Source organism: Ahaetulla prasina, chromosome 13 (genome assembly GCF_028640845.1).
Source record: "Ahaetulla prasina isolate Xishuangbanna chromosome 13, ASM2864084v1, whole genome shotgun sequence".
NCBI classification, from domain to species: Eukaryota; Metazoa; Chordata; class Lepidosauria; order Squamata; family Colubridae; genus Ahaetulla; species Ahaetulla prasina.
Genome location: NC_080551.1, coordinates 11809475 through 11826279, shown reverse-complemented (window position 1 = coordinate 11826279; position 16805 = coordinate 11809475). Strand labels below are relative to the sequence as shown.

General features: G+C 41.7%; 1 protein-coding gene across 1 annotated transcript in view; it reads right to left on the bottom strand.

The window, feature by feature from the left end:
- The window catches only part of AGBL1 (AGBL carboxypeptidase 1), a 471358-nt gene that overhangs the window by 436424 nt on the left and 18129 nt on the right, over nt 1-16805 (bottom strand). The window contains exons 2-3 of the mRNA XM_058156548.1: nt 3211-3274; nt 921-1067 (exon numbers count right to left, since the gene is read on the bottom strand). Of these exons, the coding sequence (XP_058012531.1) occupies nt 921-1067; nt 3211-3274 (211 nt within the window). The remainder of the gene's footprint in view (nt 1-920; nt 1068-3210; nt 3275-16805) is intronic.

The window sequence follows — 16805 nt, the reverse complement described above, 5'->3', positions numbered from 1 at the left end:
TTGGCACTTTTAAAGTCCTACTATATGTGGCTAGATAATAATAATAATAATAACAATAATAATAATAATAATAATAATAATAATAATAATAATAATAATAATAATAATAATAATAATAATAATATCAGAGTTGGAAGGGACCTTGGAGGTCTTCTAGTCCAACCCCCTGCCCAGGCAGGAAACCCTACACCATTTCAGAAAAATGGCTATCCAACATTTTCTTAAAAATTTCCAGTGTTGGAGCATTTACAACTTCTGCAGGCAAGTTGTTCCACAGATCATTTTTTTTAATTTTATTTTGTCACAACAATATACACAAGCATCAACATAAAATAACTACATATCATATAAGCATATATATGAGCAAAAGTATGTAATAATTGTATTAATTTGATATAATGAAAGAAAACAATAGGACAGGAACCGTAGGCACTTTTGTGCTCTTATGTACGCCCCTTACAGACCTCTTAGGAATGGGGTGAAGTCAATAGTAGATAGTCTTTGGTTAAAGCTTTGGGGATTTTGAGAAGAGACCACAGAGTCAGGTAGTGACTCTGTGGTCTCTTTGGAGACCACCTGCTACAGTTGGAGACTGTCCGTCCAGTAAGAGTTGGGAAGAAGGTTTATTAGATATCTTTTCTCCATGGGAATGAAAGAATCAGGCCTTTTCAAAGATGACTGCCCTCCTATGACTCAGTTAACAAACCCCCCTCCCCCATATCCAGAGTATTTCATCCTTGTTGAGCCGTGAAGACATGGCTCTTCAGGAAAGCATTTATGGACAACGGGGACTTATCTATCTCTGTTGGATGGCACAGTTGGGTATGCTTGCAATTTAGATGATGGCGATTAACGTCATTGCTGCTTGATGAAAGCCACTCTGGACCATTTGGAATTGAACAGCTCTCATCAATAGTTACCTTTACAGCCGATTCTGACCATCAAACGCAAGAGAGGTAACAGGATGTCATAATCTGGTGCTGAAGTTCGTGCTGCGTTCACCAACGCTTGCAAAAGGGCTTCGCTACCCCCTTTGCTAATGGTGTACTGGACCCTCCTGTTTGACCCTGGGGAAAGGAAAAGACAGTTGTAAAGATTATTCCAGATACTCAATGTGTTGATTCTAAGGAGCTCAGGTTTACTTTACACACTGATCTATGGCAGGGGTCTCCAACCTTGGTCCCTTTAAGACTTGTGGAAGAGTTGAAGTCCACAAGTCTTAAAGAGACCAAAGTGGAGACCCCTGATCTATGGGATTTTCCCCCCCCCCCACACTCAGTGGAATGTGCCATCTGGTAAGAATGGTATTCAGTGCAAGAACTATCTAACCTTCTTATCCTCCAAATGACTTTGACTTTGCTTTTGAAGCTACCACAATGGGTTAGTGCTCGTTACCTGGGAATTCTAGAAATGGAAACCCAAGAACTCCTGACATAGCAGGATGGGAGGAGCTGATAGATTCCAAAGGAGAAGGTACAGTAGTGCTCAGGGGGAAAAAAATTATTTTCTTTTCTTTCTTTCTTTCTTTCTTTCTTTCTTTCTTTCTTTCTTTCTTTCTTCCCCCTCTTTTTTTTTGTGGTACCTTGGAGTCAGTTTCTGACTCCTAGTGTCCCTGCTATTTTCTTGGCTTTTAGAAGTTGTTTGCCATTGCCTCTTTCCTAGGTGTAAGAAAGAAGGACTAGCATAAGATCACCCAGCTGGCTTCATGCCTAAGGGAAGTGGGTGGGGTGCAACTCATGGACTTGCTGGTTCTAGCCTGGTGCCTATAACCACTACACCAAACCAGGGGTGAAAACCAGCAGGTTCTGACAGGTTCTGGAGAACCGGTAATGGAAATTTTGAGTAGTTCGGAGAACCGGTAGTGGAAATTTTTGAGTAATTCAGAGAACTGGCCCCAGAGTGGGGTGGGAATGAAGATTTTACAATATCTTTTCCCCAAGAGTGGGGTGGGAATGGGGATTTTGCAATATCCTTTCCCCAAGAGTGGGGTGGGAATGGGGATTTTGCAGTATCCTTCCCCTGCCCCACCCACCAAGCCACACTCACAGAACCGGCAGTAAACAAATTTAGATTTCACCACTGCACCAAACGGCTCAAAAGCTTAGATAATTCTAAAAGCCAAAGAAGACGATCCAACTTAAGTATTCTGCCAACTTCAGGAAAGGATATTTTGCAGTACATTTAGGATTGGGGGTTGTGATCAGGGTGGAAAAAGTAACAGGCTAAATAACTCCCTTTGCACAATTTTCCTTCATGCGCTAAACTGCATTAGGCACCCTTGACAATTCTTTTCCAGCAGCTGCTTTTCTGTTACAAAGCAACCGTCTAATTCAGATGTCCCCCTGCATCCATTTTAATTTGTGGATTAGACAAAATTTACAGAGGGTAAAATTTCCTGATGGTCATTAAATATGATACTTAAAATGAAAACCCATAATCTTCTTCTGAAGCTAGATAGATAGATAGATGATAGATAGATAGATAGATAGATAGATAGATAGATAGATAGATAGATAGATAGATAGATAATGATATAGATTAAATAGGTTGAAAGGGCATATTTATCTGTCTCTCTCTCTCTTTCTGTATATCTGTCCGTATCTATTTGTCTATCTGTTTGTCTAATCTACCTATCATCTATGTCTTTATCTGTCTCTATCTGTCTATCTATCTATCTATCTATCTATCTATCTATCTATCTATCTATCTATCTATCTATCTATCATCTATGTCTCTCTGTCTGTCTCTGTCTCTCTCTCTTCCATCTATCCATCCATCCATCCATCCATCTATCTTCTATCTATCTATCTATCTATCTATCTATCTATCTATCTATCTATCTATCTATCCATCTATCTTCTATCTATCTATCTATCTATCTATCTATCTATCTATCTATCTATCTATCTATCTATCTACCTACCTACCTACCTACCTACCTACCTATCATCTCTGTTGGTCTCTATCTGTCTGTCAGTCTGTCTGCCTGCCTGTCTGTCTGCCTCTCTCTCTCTCTCTCTCTCTATCTATCTATCTAATGTAAATAATGCATTTCTTCTTACAGTATAAAACGTGTGGGTAGAAAACTACTAACCCATAGCCTAATATTATCCAATTGTATTCCTAGAGATTAGTACACCGGGCTGTACTTTCCAATATAAAGATTTCTCATCTTAAATCCTACAGTAGAATATTCAATTTTCCACTTACCAACAAAAAGAAGATTTGTGAGAATACTCAGGGTATTCAGGATCACGTCTTTGTCATGGGAACTCTGAAATATAAATACAACCCGTCATAAACATTATTTTTGCTTTTACAATATATTGTATTCCTTTATTATTATTATTTTTTAAAGGAATCCCACTCATTAAAAGTGTTTTAGGCACTCTAGGGGTGAGATGGGCTTGACAAGAGCTCCAGAGAGAATAGACCAATTGTTTGTGTCGGCATAAACACAGGCTGTCTGAGCTTCCATTGTTCAAACATGTGATCGAGGTGCAATTAGAGATCCTTTTTCGCTATTGTTGCTCTAATATTTCGAAGCTGGAACTTCAGCAGGAGATCAAAGGTACAAAAATAAAAACACAACCCCGAGGCAGCCTGAAGAGGAGTTTAAGACAAATGGATTTATGATAGCATAAGCTTTCAAGAGGCAGAGTCTACTTGCTGGAGAAACAGAAGAGTTATTTTAAGTTAATAGGTACAAACAAATGAAGTAAAAGGGGAATACGCAGTAAGAGAAGCATGGAGGAAAATGCAAATAATTGCATGAAGCATAGGTAAAGTGATTACTTCGAATATACACAAAACATCCTGGCACTGGAGAATTAATAGTAGTGATAAGAATATTTTTTTTTACAAACCATAATGACTAATGCCTGCTAACAAGGTGATTTGTTTGGATTTGTCTAATCCACAATTCTCATGTGAAATTAGCTAAAGTGGTTTGTAGCATTCAGCAAGCAGTCCAGAAAACTAAACAGTGTTGCACCCATAAGTATTTGGATGAGGGATCATTTGTTATTTATTTATTTATATCCTACCTTTATTATTTTTACAAATAACTCGAGGTAGCTAACATATTCAACCAGGGGCGGGCTTCAAAAATGTTAGCAAGGGGTTCTCTGCCTGGTTGCTGGGTGGGTGTGGCCATGGTGGGTGTGGCCTAGGTGGCCTCCTGCACCACAGTGGGCAGGGAGCATTTTTGCCCTCTACGTACTCTGGGAGGGAGAAAATGGGCTCCCCAGGCTCTGGAGGCCCTCTGGAGGCTGGAAACAGGCCTGTTTTTCTCCCACCCCAAGTCTCCGCATGTGCCCTGCACTTACCTGCATCCAAAACGGGCCATGTGGGGACTCCTGGGAGGGACAGGGTGGGGTGGGGCCAGCCAGGGTGGGGCCAGCCAGGAATGGGATTTGGGGGTTCTCCGAACTGCACAGAATCTTAGCTAGAAGTTCTCCCGAACCCCTGCAAACCCCCAGCAGCCCACCCCTGTATTCAACACACCTTCATCCTCCTATATTCACCACAATAACCACCCTGTGGGCTGAGAGAGAGTGACTGGCTCAAGCTCGCCAATTTTCGTGGCTAAGGTGAGACTAGAACTCCTGTCTCCTAGTGATTGGCTCAATGTCACCCAGCTGTCTTTTATGCCTCAGGCAGGATTGAACTCAGAGTCTCCCGTCTCAAAGGTGTGGGGGGGGGGGTTTTCCTTCAAAAGGCAACTGGACTTTTCTTTTCCTTGAGGAAGAAGTTGCCTTTTGAAGAAAAGAGCACCTTTGAGACAACTATGACCTGGATGACTAAGAAACTCCACAGTTTCCTGCTTTCTACCTGGTGCCTTAACCAGAGGTGGGATTCAGCCGATTCGGATCAGTTCAGACGAACCGATAGTAGAGACCTATTTAGCCATGTTTTCTAAGCCCCAGTGCTATGCCGTCCTATTTAGCCTTATGTCAGAGTTCCAAGGAACACCCCCAACGAAATAAAGCTCTGAGGCTTGAGGTTCCTCAAAGTTCCAATTTATTAGAGATGTCACATTGGCACAACCGGGAAAACCCGAAACTGAAAGCTTCCAGGTTTTCCACACCCAGTTGACAGTTCATAGCCCTGCCCCACACCCACAAGTTCATCACATTGTCCAATCAACTCTTCACACTCAACTGGATACAATCTTCAGGCAGTCTCCATCAGATGCAGGCAAAAGTCCTTGAATACAGAATGTTGTTATGACTAACTTTCTACCGCTCCAACAACAACCCCCTCCCAACTTCCCCAGCTAAAATATGTGACAGTTAAGAAGCAAAAAAGAAAATTGCCTTCCAAAACTGACCCCGTGCACACGTGTGCAAGCCCTGCACGCGAGCAAAGCGCATCCCTGGAAGGCCATGTGCATGCACGGAAGGCACACGCTCACATTTTCAGTGCTGGGTGAACCAGTTTCTAAATTATGTGAAGCCCATCTCCGGCCTTAACCATCAAACCAAACTGGATCTGGGAGGTTCAAAGCTGTAGACAACACTGGCCACATCAAATCACTTCCGAATCATGTCCCAAACCCCCCACCCCCTGCATAAATGAAGTCCAATTTGATTTGAAACAGACTTTATTTTCTGCCACAGTTTACAGCTTAGCATGTCATATAAACCTAACCAATTTCGGCTTGCTCAATAAAGCATGATAAATCACATCACAGCACAATATGTGAATCAGAACATAGGACGGGGTGGGGAGGGGGAACAGAGTCTAGAATTAACTTTGATTTTCCCCAAGAAAGATTGTGGATTAAATATCTATTTATAATGAACAGAAGTGCTGCTTTGTATGTCATCCAGGGACTTCCAAATGAACTCTCCCAAGGTTGGTGTTAAATGCTAGGTGAAAAGTTTAGCAAAGCTTACATAAGGCCAGTGTGAAAGGTGTAGCTCCCCATTTCTCTTGAGTAACATGCTTGAGCCTTGCTAAACTAATCAGCAGAGCTTGGGGTGGGGGGGAATAACCTCGCGTAGCCACGGTTTTTGTTAGCAGCCTGGCAACAGACAAACCGATTGGCACAACATAAACAACTCTGTAAGGGGACTATAAATCAATTAAGATTTTATTGCTGACATCTAAACATGGCATCCATTTACCCAGAGAGAAAAAGGTTACATTACACCAGGACGCCTAGATGTACAAACTAATTTGCCCTCTGATTGCTTTGGGCAATTCATCATCAAGAGTCTCATTCCAATCAACCTGAATCTTGGAAGAAAGGACACTTCAACTCCTTGATAATCCCCAAATAACATCATCTGCTCTTGAAGATCTCAAACCACCCAGAACCTTCCAGACCAGCTTTAAGAAAGTTGGTCATCTTCTAGATGTATCCCACACTTGGAATACTGCATCCAGTTTTGGTCGCCACGATGTAAAAAAGATGTGGAGACTCTAAAAAGAGTGCAGAGAAGAGCAACAAAGATGATTAGGGGACTGGAGGCTAAAATATATGGAGAACGGTTGCTGGAACTGGGTATGTCTAGTTTGATGAAAAGAAGGACTAGGGGAGACGTGATAGCAGTGTTCTAATATCTCAGAGGTTGTCACAAAGAAGAAGGAGTCAAGCTATTCTCCAAAGCACCTGAAGGCAGGACAAGAAGCAATGGGTGGAAGCCAATCAAGGAGAGAAGCAACTTAGAACTAAGGAGAAATTTCCTGACAATTAGAACAATTAATCAGTGGAACAATTTGCCTCCAAAAGTTGTGAATGCTCCAACACTGGACATTTTTAAGAAGAGATTGGACAATGATTTGTCTGAAATGATATAGTGTTTCCTGCCTAAGCCGGGGGTTGAACTAGAAGACCTCCAAGATCACTTCCAACTCTGTTATTCTATTCTATTCTATTCTATTCTATTCTATTCTATTCTATTCTATTCTATATCTGTGAATTTCAGCCCCCAGAATTTCTCAACCAAAATAGCAGTAGCACTTAGACTTATATACCGCTTTGCAGTGCTTTACAGTCCTCTCTAAGTAGCTTACAGAGTCAGTTTATGGCCCCCAACAATCTGGGTCCTCTTTTTATTGACCTCAGAAGGATGGAAGGCTGAGTCAACCTTGGTGAGATTTGAACTACCAAATTCCAGGCAGCCGGCAGTAAGGAGAAGTAGCATGCACTACTGCGTTCGAACCACTGCACCACCATGGCGCATTTCAATAGAATGCCCATTGTTATTTATTTATTTATTTATTAAATTTTTATACCGCCCTTCTCCCGAAGGACTCAGGGCGGTGTACAGCCAAGGGTAAAAAACAAAATATATACAATTAAGATAATAATTAAAACAAAGCAAATTATAAAGGCTGATAATTAAAAATTAGAATTTAAAATTTTAAAATAGTAAGAAAACCCAATTAAAATCCAACACTAGTTATGCCAGTCCCGCTTGAATGAATAAATGTGTTTTGAGCTCACGATGGAAGGTCCGAAGATCAGGCACTTGACGCAGGCCAGGGGGAAGTTCGTTCCAGAGCATCACTGCCCCACAGAGAAGGCCCTACTCCTGGGGGCCGCCAGCCGACACTGTTTGGCGGACGGCACCCTGAGAAGACCCTCTCTGTGAGAGCGTACGGGTCGGTGGGAGGCAAAGGGTAACAGCAGGCGGTCTCGTAAGTACCCGGGTCCTAAGCCATGGAGCGCTTTAAAGACGGTAACCAAAATCTTGAAGCGCACCCGAAAAACCACAGGAAGCCAGTGCAGACTACGGAGCAGCGATGTCACATGGGAGCCACGAGCGGCTCCCGTTACTACTCGCGCAGCCGCATTCTGGACTAACTGCAGCCTCCGGGTGCACCTCAAAGGCAGCCCCATGTAGAGAGCATTGCAATAAGAGAATTCTAGAGTTGAAATCTACACATCTGGAATACAAAACAAGGCTGGGGAGGGCTATTCTAAATGTAGCCACACAGAAAACCCTTTCTGAGATACCAGTTTTCAGAATCTGAGGAAGAGAAAACTCAATCTCCCCGTCCACTCTGTAAGGGCACTGAGCCTCAAGAAATATTTCTATTTCTGCTGCATTTTACAGTGGTTGGTTTTATTTAAGCATGACATTGAAAAATCTATTGTGAATTGATTCATGCTAAGCCATAAACCGTGGATTACAAACAATGACTAGGTTCATATCTCATTCACGGCCAAATCCAAAACGATACTAACTCTGTATCCCAGCTTCCTAATTTCTCCTTAATGGGTACTTTTAAAATCAAAGAAACTTGGAGGTGAGCCTTTGGCCCAACCCACTGTTGAGTAGAGAAATCCAAATTAAAACATTCCTACCTGATGGCATTTTCTTTAAAAAATCCAGTGAAGGACAGCTCACTGCCATTCTGGATAATAGTTGCACTGCCTTATAGCTTTTAATCAGGGGTGAAATCTAGCAGGTCCTGACAGATTCTGAAGAACCAGTAGTGGAAATTTTGAGCAGTTTGGAGAACTGGCAAATACCACCTCCTGCTGGCCCCAGTGTGGGGTGGGAATGGAGATTTTGCAATATCCTTCCCCCAGGAATGGGGTGGGAATGGAGATTTTGCAGTATCCTTCCCCCAGGAGTGGGATGGGAATGGAGATTTTGCAGTATCCTTCCCCTGTCACGCCCATCAAGCCATGCCCACCAAGCCACACCACACCCACCAAGCCACACTCAAAGAACCGGTAGTAAAAAAAATTTGATTTCACCACTGCTTTTAATTATTGGGTCGTTTCCCTTAACATTTAACCAGGATCTGCCTTACTCTAACGGAAGCCTTTGCATGCTTGTAGATGACACCCCCTTAGATATTTGAAAAGTATCATCATATCAATCATTGTATGTAAGGCTAAATCAATATCTCCTCTTAAGACTTAAGTTTCCAAACCCACCGTTATCCCAAGCTCCTGTTCCTGGTGCCCAGCTTGACATTCCTGTTAATTTAACCACTGCAGGTTTCAAAACAATGTCAGAAATGCAATACTTCAACAAGGCCATGTTTACGGTCAAGTAAAAAAAGGGGGAACAAGATACTTGATTGTTGAAAAGGCAACACATAATTTCAACCTTCTATCAAGAGGTGCAGTCAAAGGGAGGGGCGGATGGCAAAATACACGGTTTCTAAGCAAGCATTCGAAATTACATCTTCCTTTAGCCCTTCTACATCACTGTCTTTGCCAATGTCACTGTTCTGATAGGGCTGACCCCGCAACTTGTTCCAGCAGACTCAAATGTGTGTAGCAGACTGGAACTTCCCAGATGTCAAGACAGCTTTATTAGCAGATATAAAGTCACAAAAGAGTCAAACAGCAAATACTAGGCAGCACTGTGGAGTCAGCATCAAGGACAGGAAATTGTTGTTACAAGAGAAAGTTAGCTAGCTTCAATTACATCATGTACACTACACCCACTCCTTGGCAACTAGCTGAGAGAGAGAGAAAGAGAGTGTCAGGCCTGGAAACCATACTAGACTTTAGGGTTCCAGACGCTGCCACATTTTTCCCCTGAGGGGAAGAAGGGGGGCTGAGTGGTATGGTAACATTCTTCAAGCGGTCAAGGTCGGATGGTGTTCACATCTGCAGGAAGAGTGGCAAGAAGATATTCGAATGAACTGGGAGAACGTGGGACCATGTGACCATCAAAGGGGTCAGGGGGGTGGGACTCTTGGGGTTTGTATAACTGGGAAAAGAATCCGGAAATTCAGTTTTGGAATTTCACTCATCGTGTGCCAGTTTCCTCATGCTAGTAAAGAACTCTGAAAAACAATGGCTTCTGAGTTTTTTTTATGCAGGAGAGGTTTTTCTGGAACCTTGACAGAGAGAGGGAGGGAGGGAGGGAGGGACAGGGAGGGAATTGCAAACATTCCATTATTTACGATCTACTGATTATTAGGATCCAGTTCAATCCTAAATACCTTAGTTGTCTTCCATAGAGAATTCTTTGTAATGTTCTAGTTGTACAAATGGATCAGTGGTGGGTTTCAAATTTTTTTACTACTGGTTCTGTGGGCGTGGCTTGGTGGGCATGGTGTAGCTTGGTGGGCGTGGCTTGGTGGGCGTGGCAGGGGAAGAATACTGCAAAATCTCCATCCCCCCCTTCCAGGGGAAGGTTACTGCAAAATCCCCATTTCCTCCCAATCAGCTGGGACTTGAGAGGCAGAGAATAGGTGGGGGTGGGGCCAGCCAGAGGTGGTATTTACTGGTTCTCCGAACTACTCAAAATTTCCGCTACTACTTCTCCAGAACTGGTCAGAACTTGCTGAAACCCACCTCTGAAATGGACCTAAGGCATCTCCAGTGACGTTCTACAGATATTATTTTGGATGGTGTTCAGCTTCCTCTTGTCTCCCCTGAAGAGAGGTTGAGAAAGCTGCCCTCTCCCCCATTTTGAATGAGGATCCACCTCAATTGGTTCATGGTTCCTAAGAGCTTGTTCCTTCTCAAAGAATTCTCAATCTTTTCTCTGAAGATGGTCTTTCCACTTTATACAAACATTACACTTCCTCACAATAGGATAAGTCAGATCACATCTTCCATGTATCTTCTCAGTGCTTGGAGTGCCCTTCATCAATAACTGTGGTCAGTAGTACTTCAAATCCCTAATACCTAGATCCAGCAAGGTAACTGACATAGGGCCCACATCTAAATCTAAATATTTATTTATTTTATTTTATTGTATTTATTTAATCACATTTTTATACCGCCCTATCTCCCGAGGGACTCAGGGCGGTTTACAGCCTATTAAAAACACAAAAACACAAATATAAATACAAGATAAAATACTAATTTTAAAGCTTCCTAACAAACAGGAAGCAGCAGGTGAAGCTAAGCAAGATCACATCAAATACCTGTACAATTAGCACAGGGGCCCCCCAAGGCTGTGTGCTCTCCCCACTTCTCTTCTCTCTGTATACCAATGACTGCATCTCCAATGATCCATTTGTTAAGCTACTGAAGTTCGCAGATGACACAACAGTGATTGGTCTCATTCGAGACAATGACGAATCCGCATATAGACGAGAGGTCGAACGACTAGCCTTGTGGTGCAACCAAAACAATCTGGAACTGAACACACTCAAAACCGTAGAAATGGTGGTAGACTTTAGGAAAAACCCTTCCATACTTCCACCTCTCACAATACTTGACAACACAGTATCAACAGTAGAAACCTTCAAATTTCTGGGTTCTATCATATCGCAAGATCTCAAATGGACAGCTAACATCAAAAACATCATTAAAAAAGGACAACAAAGAATGTTCTTTCTGCGCCAACTCAGTAAGCTCAAACTGCCCAAGGAGCTGCTGATCCAATTCTACAGAGGAATTATTGAGTCTGTCATTTGCACCTCTATAACTGTCTGGTTCGGTTCTGCAACCCAACAAGAAAAACACAGACTTCAGAGGATAATTAGAACTGCAGAAAAAATAATTGCTACCAACTTGCCTTCCATTGAGGACCTGTATACTGCACGAATCAAGAAGAGGGCCATGAAAATATTTGCAGATCCCTCGCATCCTGGACATAAACTGTTTCAACTCCTACCCTCAAAACAACACTATAGAGCACTGCACACCAGAACAACTAGACACAAGAACAGTTTTTCCCCGAAGGCCATCACTCTGCTAAACAAATAATTCCCTCAACACTGTCAGACTATTTACTGAATCTGCATTACTATTAATCGTTTCATAGTTCCCATCACCAATCTCTTTCCACTTATGACTGTATGACTATAACTTGTTGCTGGCAATCCTTATGATTTATATTGATATATTGATCATCAATTGTGTTGTAAATGTTGTACCTTGATGAACGTATCTTTTCTTTTATGTACACTGAGAGCATATGCACCAAGACAAATTCCTTGTGTGTCCAATCACACTTGGCCAATAAAATTCTATTCTATTCTATTCTAATTAAAAAACTTATTGAATAAGGCCGAATTTAAAATTATAATTAAAATACTAAAACCCCATTAAAAACTGAATTAAAATTAACATCCTAGCCCAGTAGATTTAGATTTACTTTTTTTTTTTCAAACCCCTGGATTTGCACACAAGTCACTGCTCACAATATTAAAACTGTGTTTCAGTAAAGACCCAGATCACATAGAGAGTATTAATTTCAGGGACAGAGCCAGCCAACTTGATTTCACTTGCAATGTATATTGAAATGGGTGGGGAAGACTCTAAAAAGTAATCCTGTATCAAAACAAGATGGATTAAATATAGAAAATTAGATCCACGTGTTGTTTCTTCAGAGAAAAGAAAGTATCAAACATTGGGAAGAGGGGGAAAGAAAAAGAATCCAATTTCCTTTGGACAATGCAACTCTGATACAGATTAACAGAAGGGACCTTGTAGGTCATCTCCCCACCCAAGCAAGAGATCCTACACCATTTCTGACAAATGGCAGTCCAATCTTCTTGACTTCTTGAAAGTCTCAAGTGATGACGTTCCCACAACTTCCAAAGGCAAACTGTTCCACTGACCTACAGGTGCTTTAGAAAATAGCTTGACCCCCTCCTCTCTGTGGCAGTCCCTCAAATATTGGAAGACTGCTATCATGTCTCCCCTGGTCCTTCTCTTCACTAAACTAGCCAGTTCCTGCAACCATCCATCGTATGTCTTTTTCTAGAGTCTCAACATCTTTTTTATAGTGTGGTGACCAAAACTCTGTTATAATGTTTCCTGATCTTTGGGAGACAGCAAGCAATCTGGCATCAGTGTTTCTTAAATAAATAGGTGAGAGAGTTAGGGAAAGAAAATAGCTATCACTTTATTCAATGGAAGAATAGAGTCTTCAGCTAGGAACATTGATGCATGAACCTGGGAAACAGTGGATCAAGATCAGAAACCAGAGGACAGCAGCCAGAATGAATAGCTACCGGTAAGTGCCAAACAGCAAGTCCCAACTGAGTAGAAATCTAACAAACTAACAAAAAGCTTTGGTGACTAGGAAAGGAATCCGTGACAGACATTGCTGATATTATAAACCATCAAAAAGAACAAACTGTATAAGTCTCTGTTGGGAAAAAAAAGAGAGGCATAGAATCAAAATCACATAAAGGATTAGTACCGCTTTATAAAACCTTTGTAAAACTACACCTGGAACACTGCATCCAGAATTGTTGCAGGATTTGCATTTGTCTAGTCTGAAGAAAAGAAGGACTCGGGGTAATACGATAGCATTATTCCAGTTTTTGAGGGGCTGCCACAAAGAAGAGGGGGTCAACTTGTTTTCCAAAGCACCAGAAGGCAAGACAAGAAACAATGGATGGAAACTAATCAAGGCGAGAAGCAATTAAGGAGAAACTTCCTAACAGTGACAACAATTAACCAATGGAAGGGCTTGCCTCCAGAAGTTGTGGGTGCTCCATTTCTGGAGGTTTTTAAGAAGAGACTGAACAGCCACTTGTCTGAAATGGTATAGAGTCTCCTGCTTGAACAGGGGGTTGGATTAGAAGACCTCCAAGGTCCCTTCCAGCTCTATTCTGATTGATAGACCTATTCTATGTTGTTGTTTTCCCTGAACCCAGGCTAGGCGTGGCCACCTAGCTATGGGATGGTATATAACAGAGGTCTCCAACCTTGGTCCCTTTAAGACTTGTGGACTTCAACTCCCAGAGTCCCTCAGCCAGCAAAGCTGGCTGAGGAACTCTGGGAGTTGAAGTCCACAAGTCTTAAAGGGACCAAGGTTGGAGACCCCTGGTATATAAAAAGTATGAGTGAATGAATGTGATTTTTTAAAAAAATCAATAAAGCTTGATTGTTGCTGGATGTCAGGGTGTGTTGTTGTTCATGGCATAAGATTAGACTGCCTCTCCACAGATAAGCAATGTCTCTGTCCTCCCCAATGTCAGCAAGGCACAAGCTGTTACCCCATTTGTATGGGACAGCAAATTCTATCTCCAGAAGCTCAATTCCCACGTCCTACATTCCTTAATGTACTCCTTGTCAATAAATATTTTATTCGATGAGTGTTTATCCTATGCAGTAACATCTAACACACAATAAGAACAATAGGTCTTTGAAGACTAAATAGTGAGTGGGAGACACAATCAGAATGAGGAGGGAGAAAAAAATGCAGATCCTTCTGCGTTATTTGCTACAAATTAAATGAAATATACAGTTGGGTTTTTAACCGCTCTTAGAAAATCACTATGAATAGAATAGAATAGAATTTTTATTGGCCAAGTGTGATTGGACACACAAGGAATTTGTCTTGGTGCATATGCTCTCAGTGTACATAAAAGAAAAGATACGTTCATCAAGGTACAACATTTACAACACAATTAATGGTCAATATATCAATATAAATCATAAGGATTGCCAGCAACAAGTTATAGTCATACAGTCATAAATGGAAAGAGATTGGTGATGGGAACTATGAGAAGATTAATAGTAGTGCAGATTCAGTAAATAGTTTGACAGTGTTGATGGAATTATTTGTTTAGCAGAGTGATGGCCTTCGGGAAAAAACTGTTCTTGTGTCTAGTTGTTCTGGTGTGCAGTGCTCTATAGCGTCGTTTTGAGGGTAGGAGTTGAAACAGTTTATGTCCAGGATGCAAGGGGTCTGTAAATATTTTCACGGCCCTCTTCTTGATTCGTGCAGTATACAGGTCCTCAATGGAAGGCAGGTTGGTAGCAATTATTTTTTCTGCAGTTCTAATTATCCTCTGAAGTCTGTGTTTTTCTTGTTGGGTTGCAGAACCAAACCAGACAGTTATAGAGGTGCAGATGACAGACTCAATATGAGCATATAGAAGGGGCAAGATTCGTTTTTATTAGATCAATATGTTTCCAGAACTTCAGTGTCTATTAGATTTTATTACTATAATCAAAAGTCTTAATAAAATTATCTAAAATAATAATGAGAATTCCTAACTGGCCTTTGGTGGTCCTGAAAAACTAAGCAACCAGATTAAGATCGACTAAGACCCTATGCCATTTTCTGGCTGAAATGTATAGGGCCGCGATGGCGAACCTATGCTACATCTGCCACAGGTGGCACACGTAGCCATATCTGTGGGCATGCGAGCATGCACGTGCTGGCCAGCTGATTTTCGGGCCTTCTGGGCCCACCGGAAGTAGGGAAACAGGATGTTTCCTGCCTCAGGAGAGCCTTGGGAGGTGGGGGGGGGAAGGCCCATCTTTCTCTGTCCCCCGGCTCCAGAGCCTTTCTAGGAGCTTGGGGAGGATGAAAATAGCCTTCCCCAACTCCCCACCACCACCACAGAGGTCCTCCAGAGGGTGGATATGACCTGTTTGCCAACTTCCGATGGGACCAGAAGTCAGCAAATGGGCCATTTCTGGCCTCCGGAGGGCCTCGAGGGATGGGAAGGCCATTTTCACCCTCCTCAAGCTCCTAGAAAGGCTCTGGAGCCTGGGGAGAGAAAGAAACGGGCTTACTGGGCCCACCAGGCCATCATGTGCCAGGAGTGGGGGGGATGGGGGGTTGTGCACGCATGCACAGGGGCGGGGCACATAGAATTATGGTGTGGGCACCGGTGCACACGATCCCCCCTCCACCCCGCTCCTGGCACACAATGGCAAAAAGGTTAGCCATCACTGGTATAGGGTCTCCTGCTTGAGCAGGGGGTTGGATTAGAAGACCCCCAAGGTCCCTTCCAGCTCTATTCTGATTCTTCTTCTTTTTGAGATACAAATTCCTTGTGTGTCCAAACACACTTGGCCAATAAAAAAATCTATTCTATTCTATTCTATTCTATTCTATTTTGGATAAACAATCATCAGAAAAACCCAGGGTTGTAGCCTAGAGTGGGCTACCATCTACTTTAAAAAATATCACAAAAACTGCAATGGTAAATCATATCTGTATTGTTGCCAAAAATAAACAAATGAACTAAACTCAACCCCAAACCTTATATAACTATATCTACAATGATAGAGAAGATAGTTCTGATAGTAAAATGCTACTATTATAAGAAACGAATACCATTTGCAGAAAGCTCAAAAAAAATTAAAAAGCTCAGGGGTTTTTTTCCTTTGTTTTTAATTCATCAAGATAAAATTATTCCCTTTGCATCCCTTCCCTAATGTTTCAGCTAATTTACAAATCCATAATGCGTGAATGTATATCTTCTTTCTTCATGATGACATTTCCAAGAATTAGCATTCTTTAAATCATATTATTTTACATAATTCTTATGGTATTACATACTAGCAAAACATTCTTTTAAAACCATTTGCCTGCAGATTAAGCACATAGTGAAACGTTATTTCTCTATAACCATATTGTCTCATTATTATAGATGTAATTAATGATGTTAAGTCTTGCTCCTCTCTAATCACGTTGTTTGTACTCCTCATAGTACTAGTCATATTTTATAGGGTTTTGATAACAGATGTTTCTCATCTCCAATTACTATGTAAACTTTCAAAAGAACATTCTCAAAGTAATTAAAAGTGGATCCTGACGATAACAGAAAACATTTTTGACGTGTTGCTTTCCGCCAACCATCCAAAGCAGTTTAAATCAACTACAACTGTGTATATTTGAATATTTCCAAATTACCTAATCCAACCATCACTTCCAAAACTGTATCACAAACCTGGAAGGGAAAACTCGCTGTAGCCAATCCATCACTTTTTTTTTTAATTTACATTTATATCCCGCCCTTCTCCGAAGACTCAGGGCGGCTTACAGTGTGTAAGGCAATAGTCTCATTCTATTTGTATATTTACAAAGTCAACTTATTGCCCCCCCAACAATCTGGCTCCTCATTTTACCTACCTTATAAAGGATGGAAGGCTGAGTCAACCTTGGGCCAGG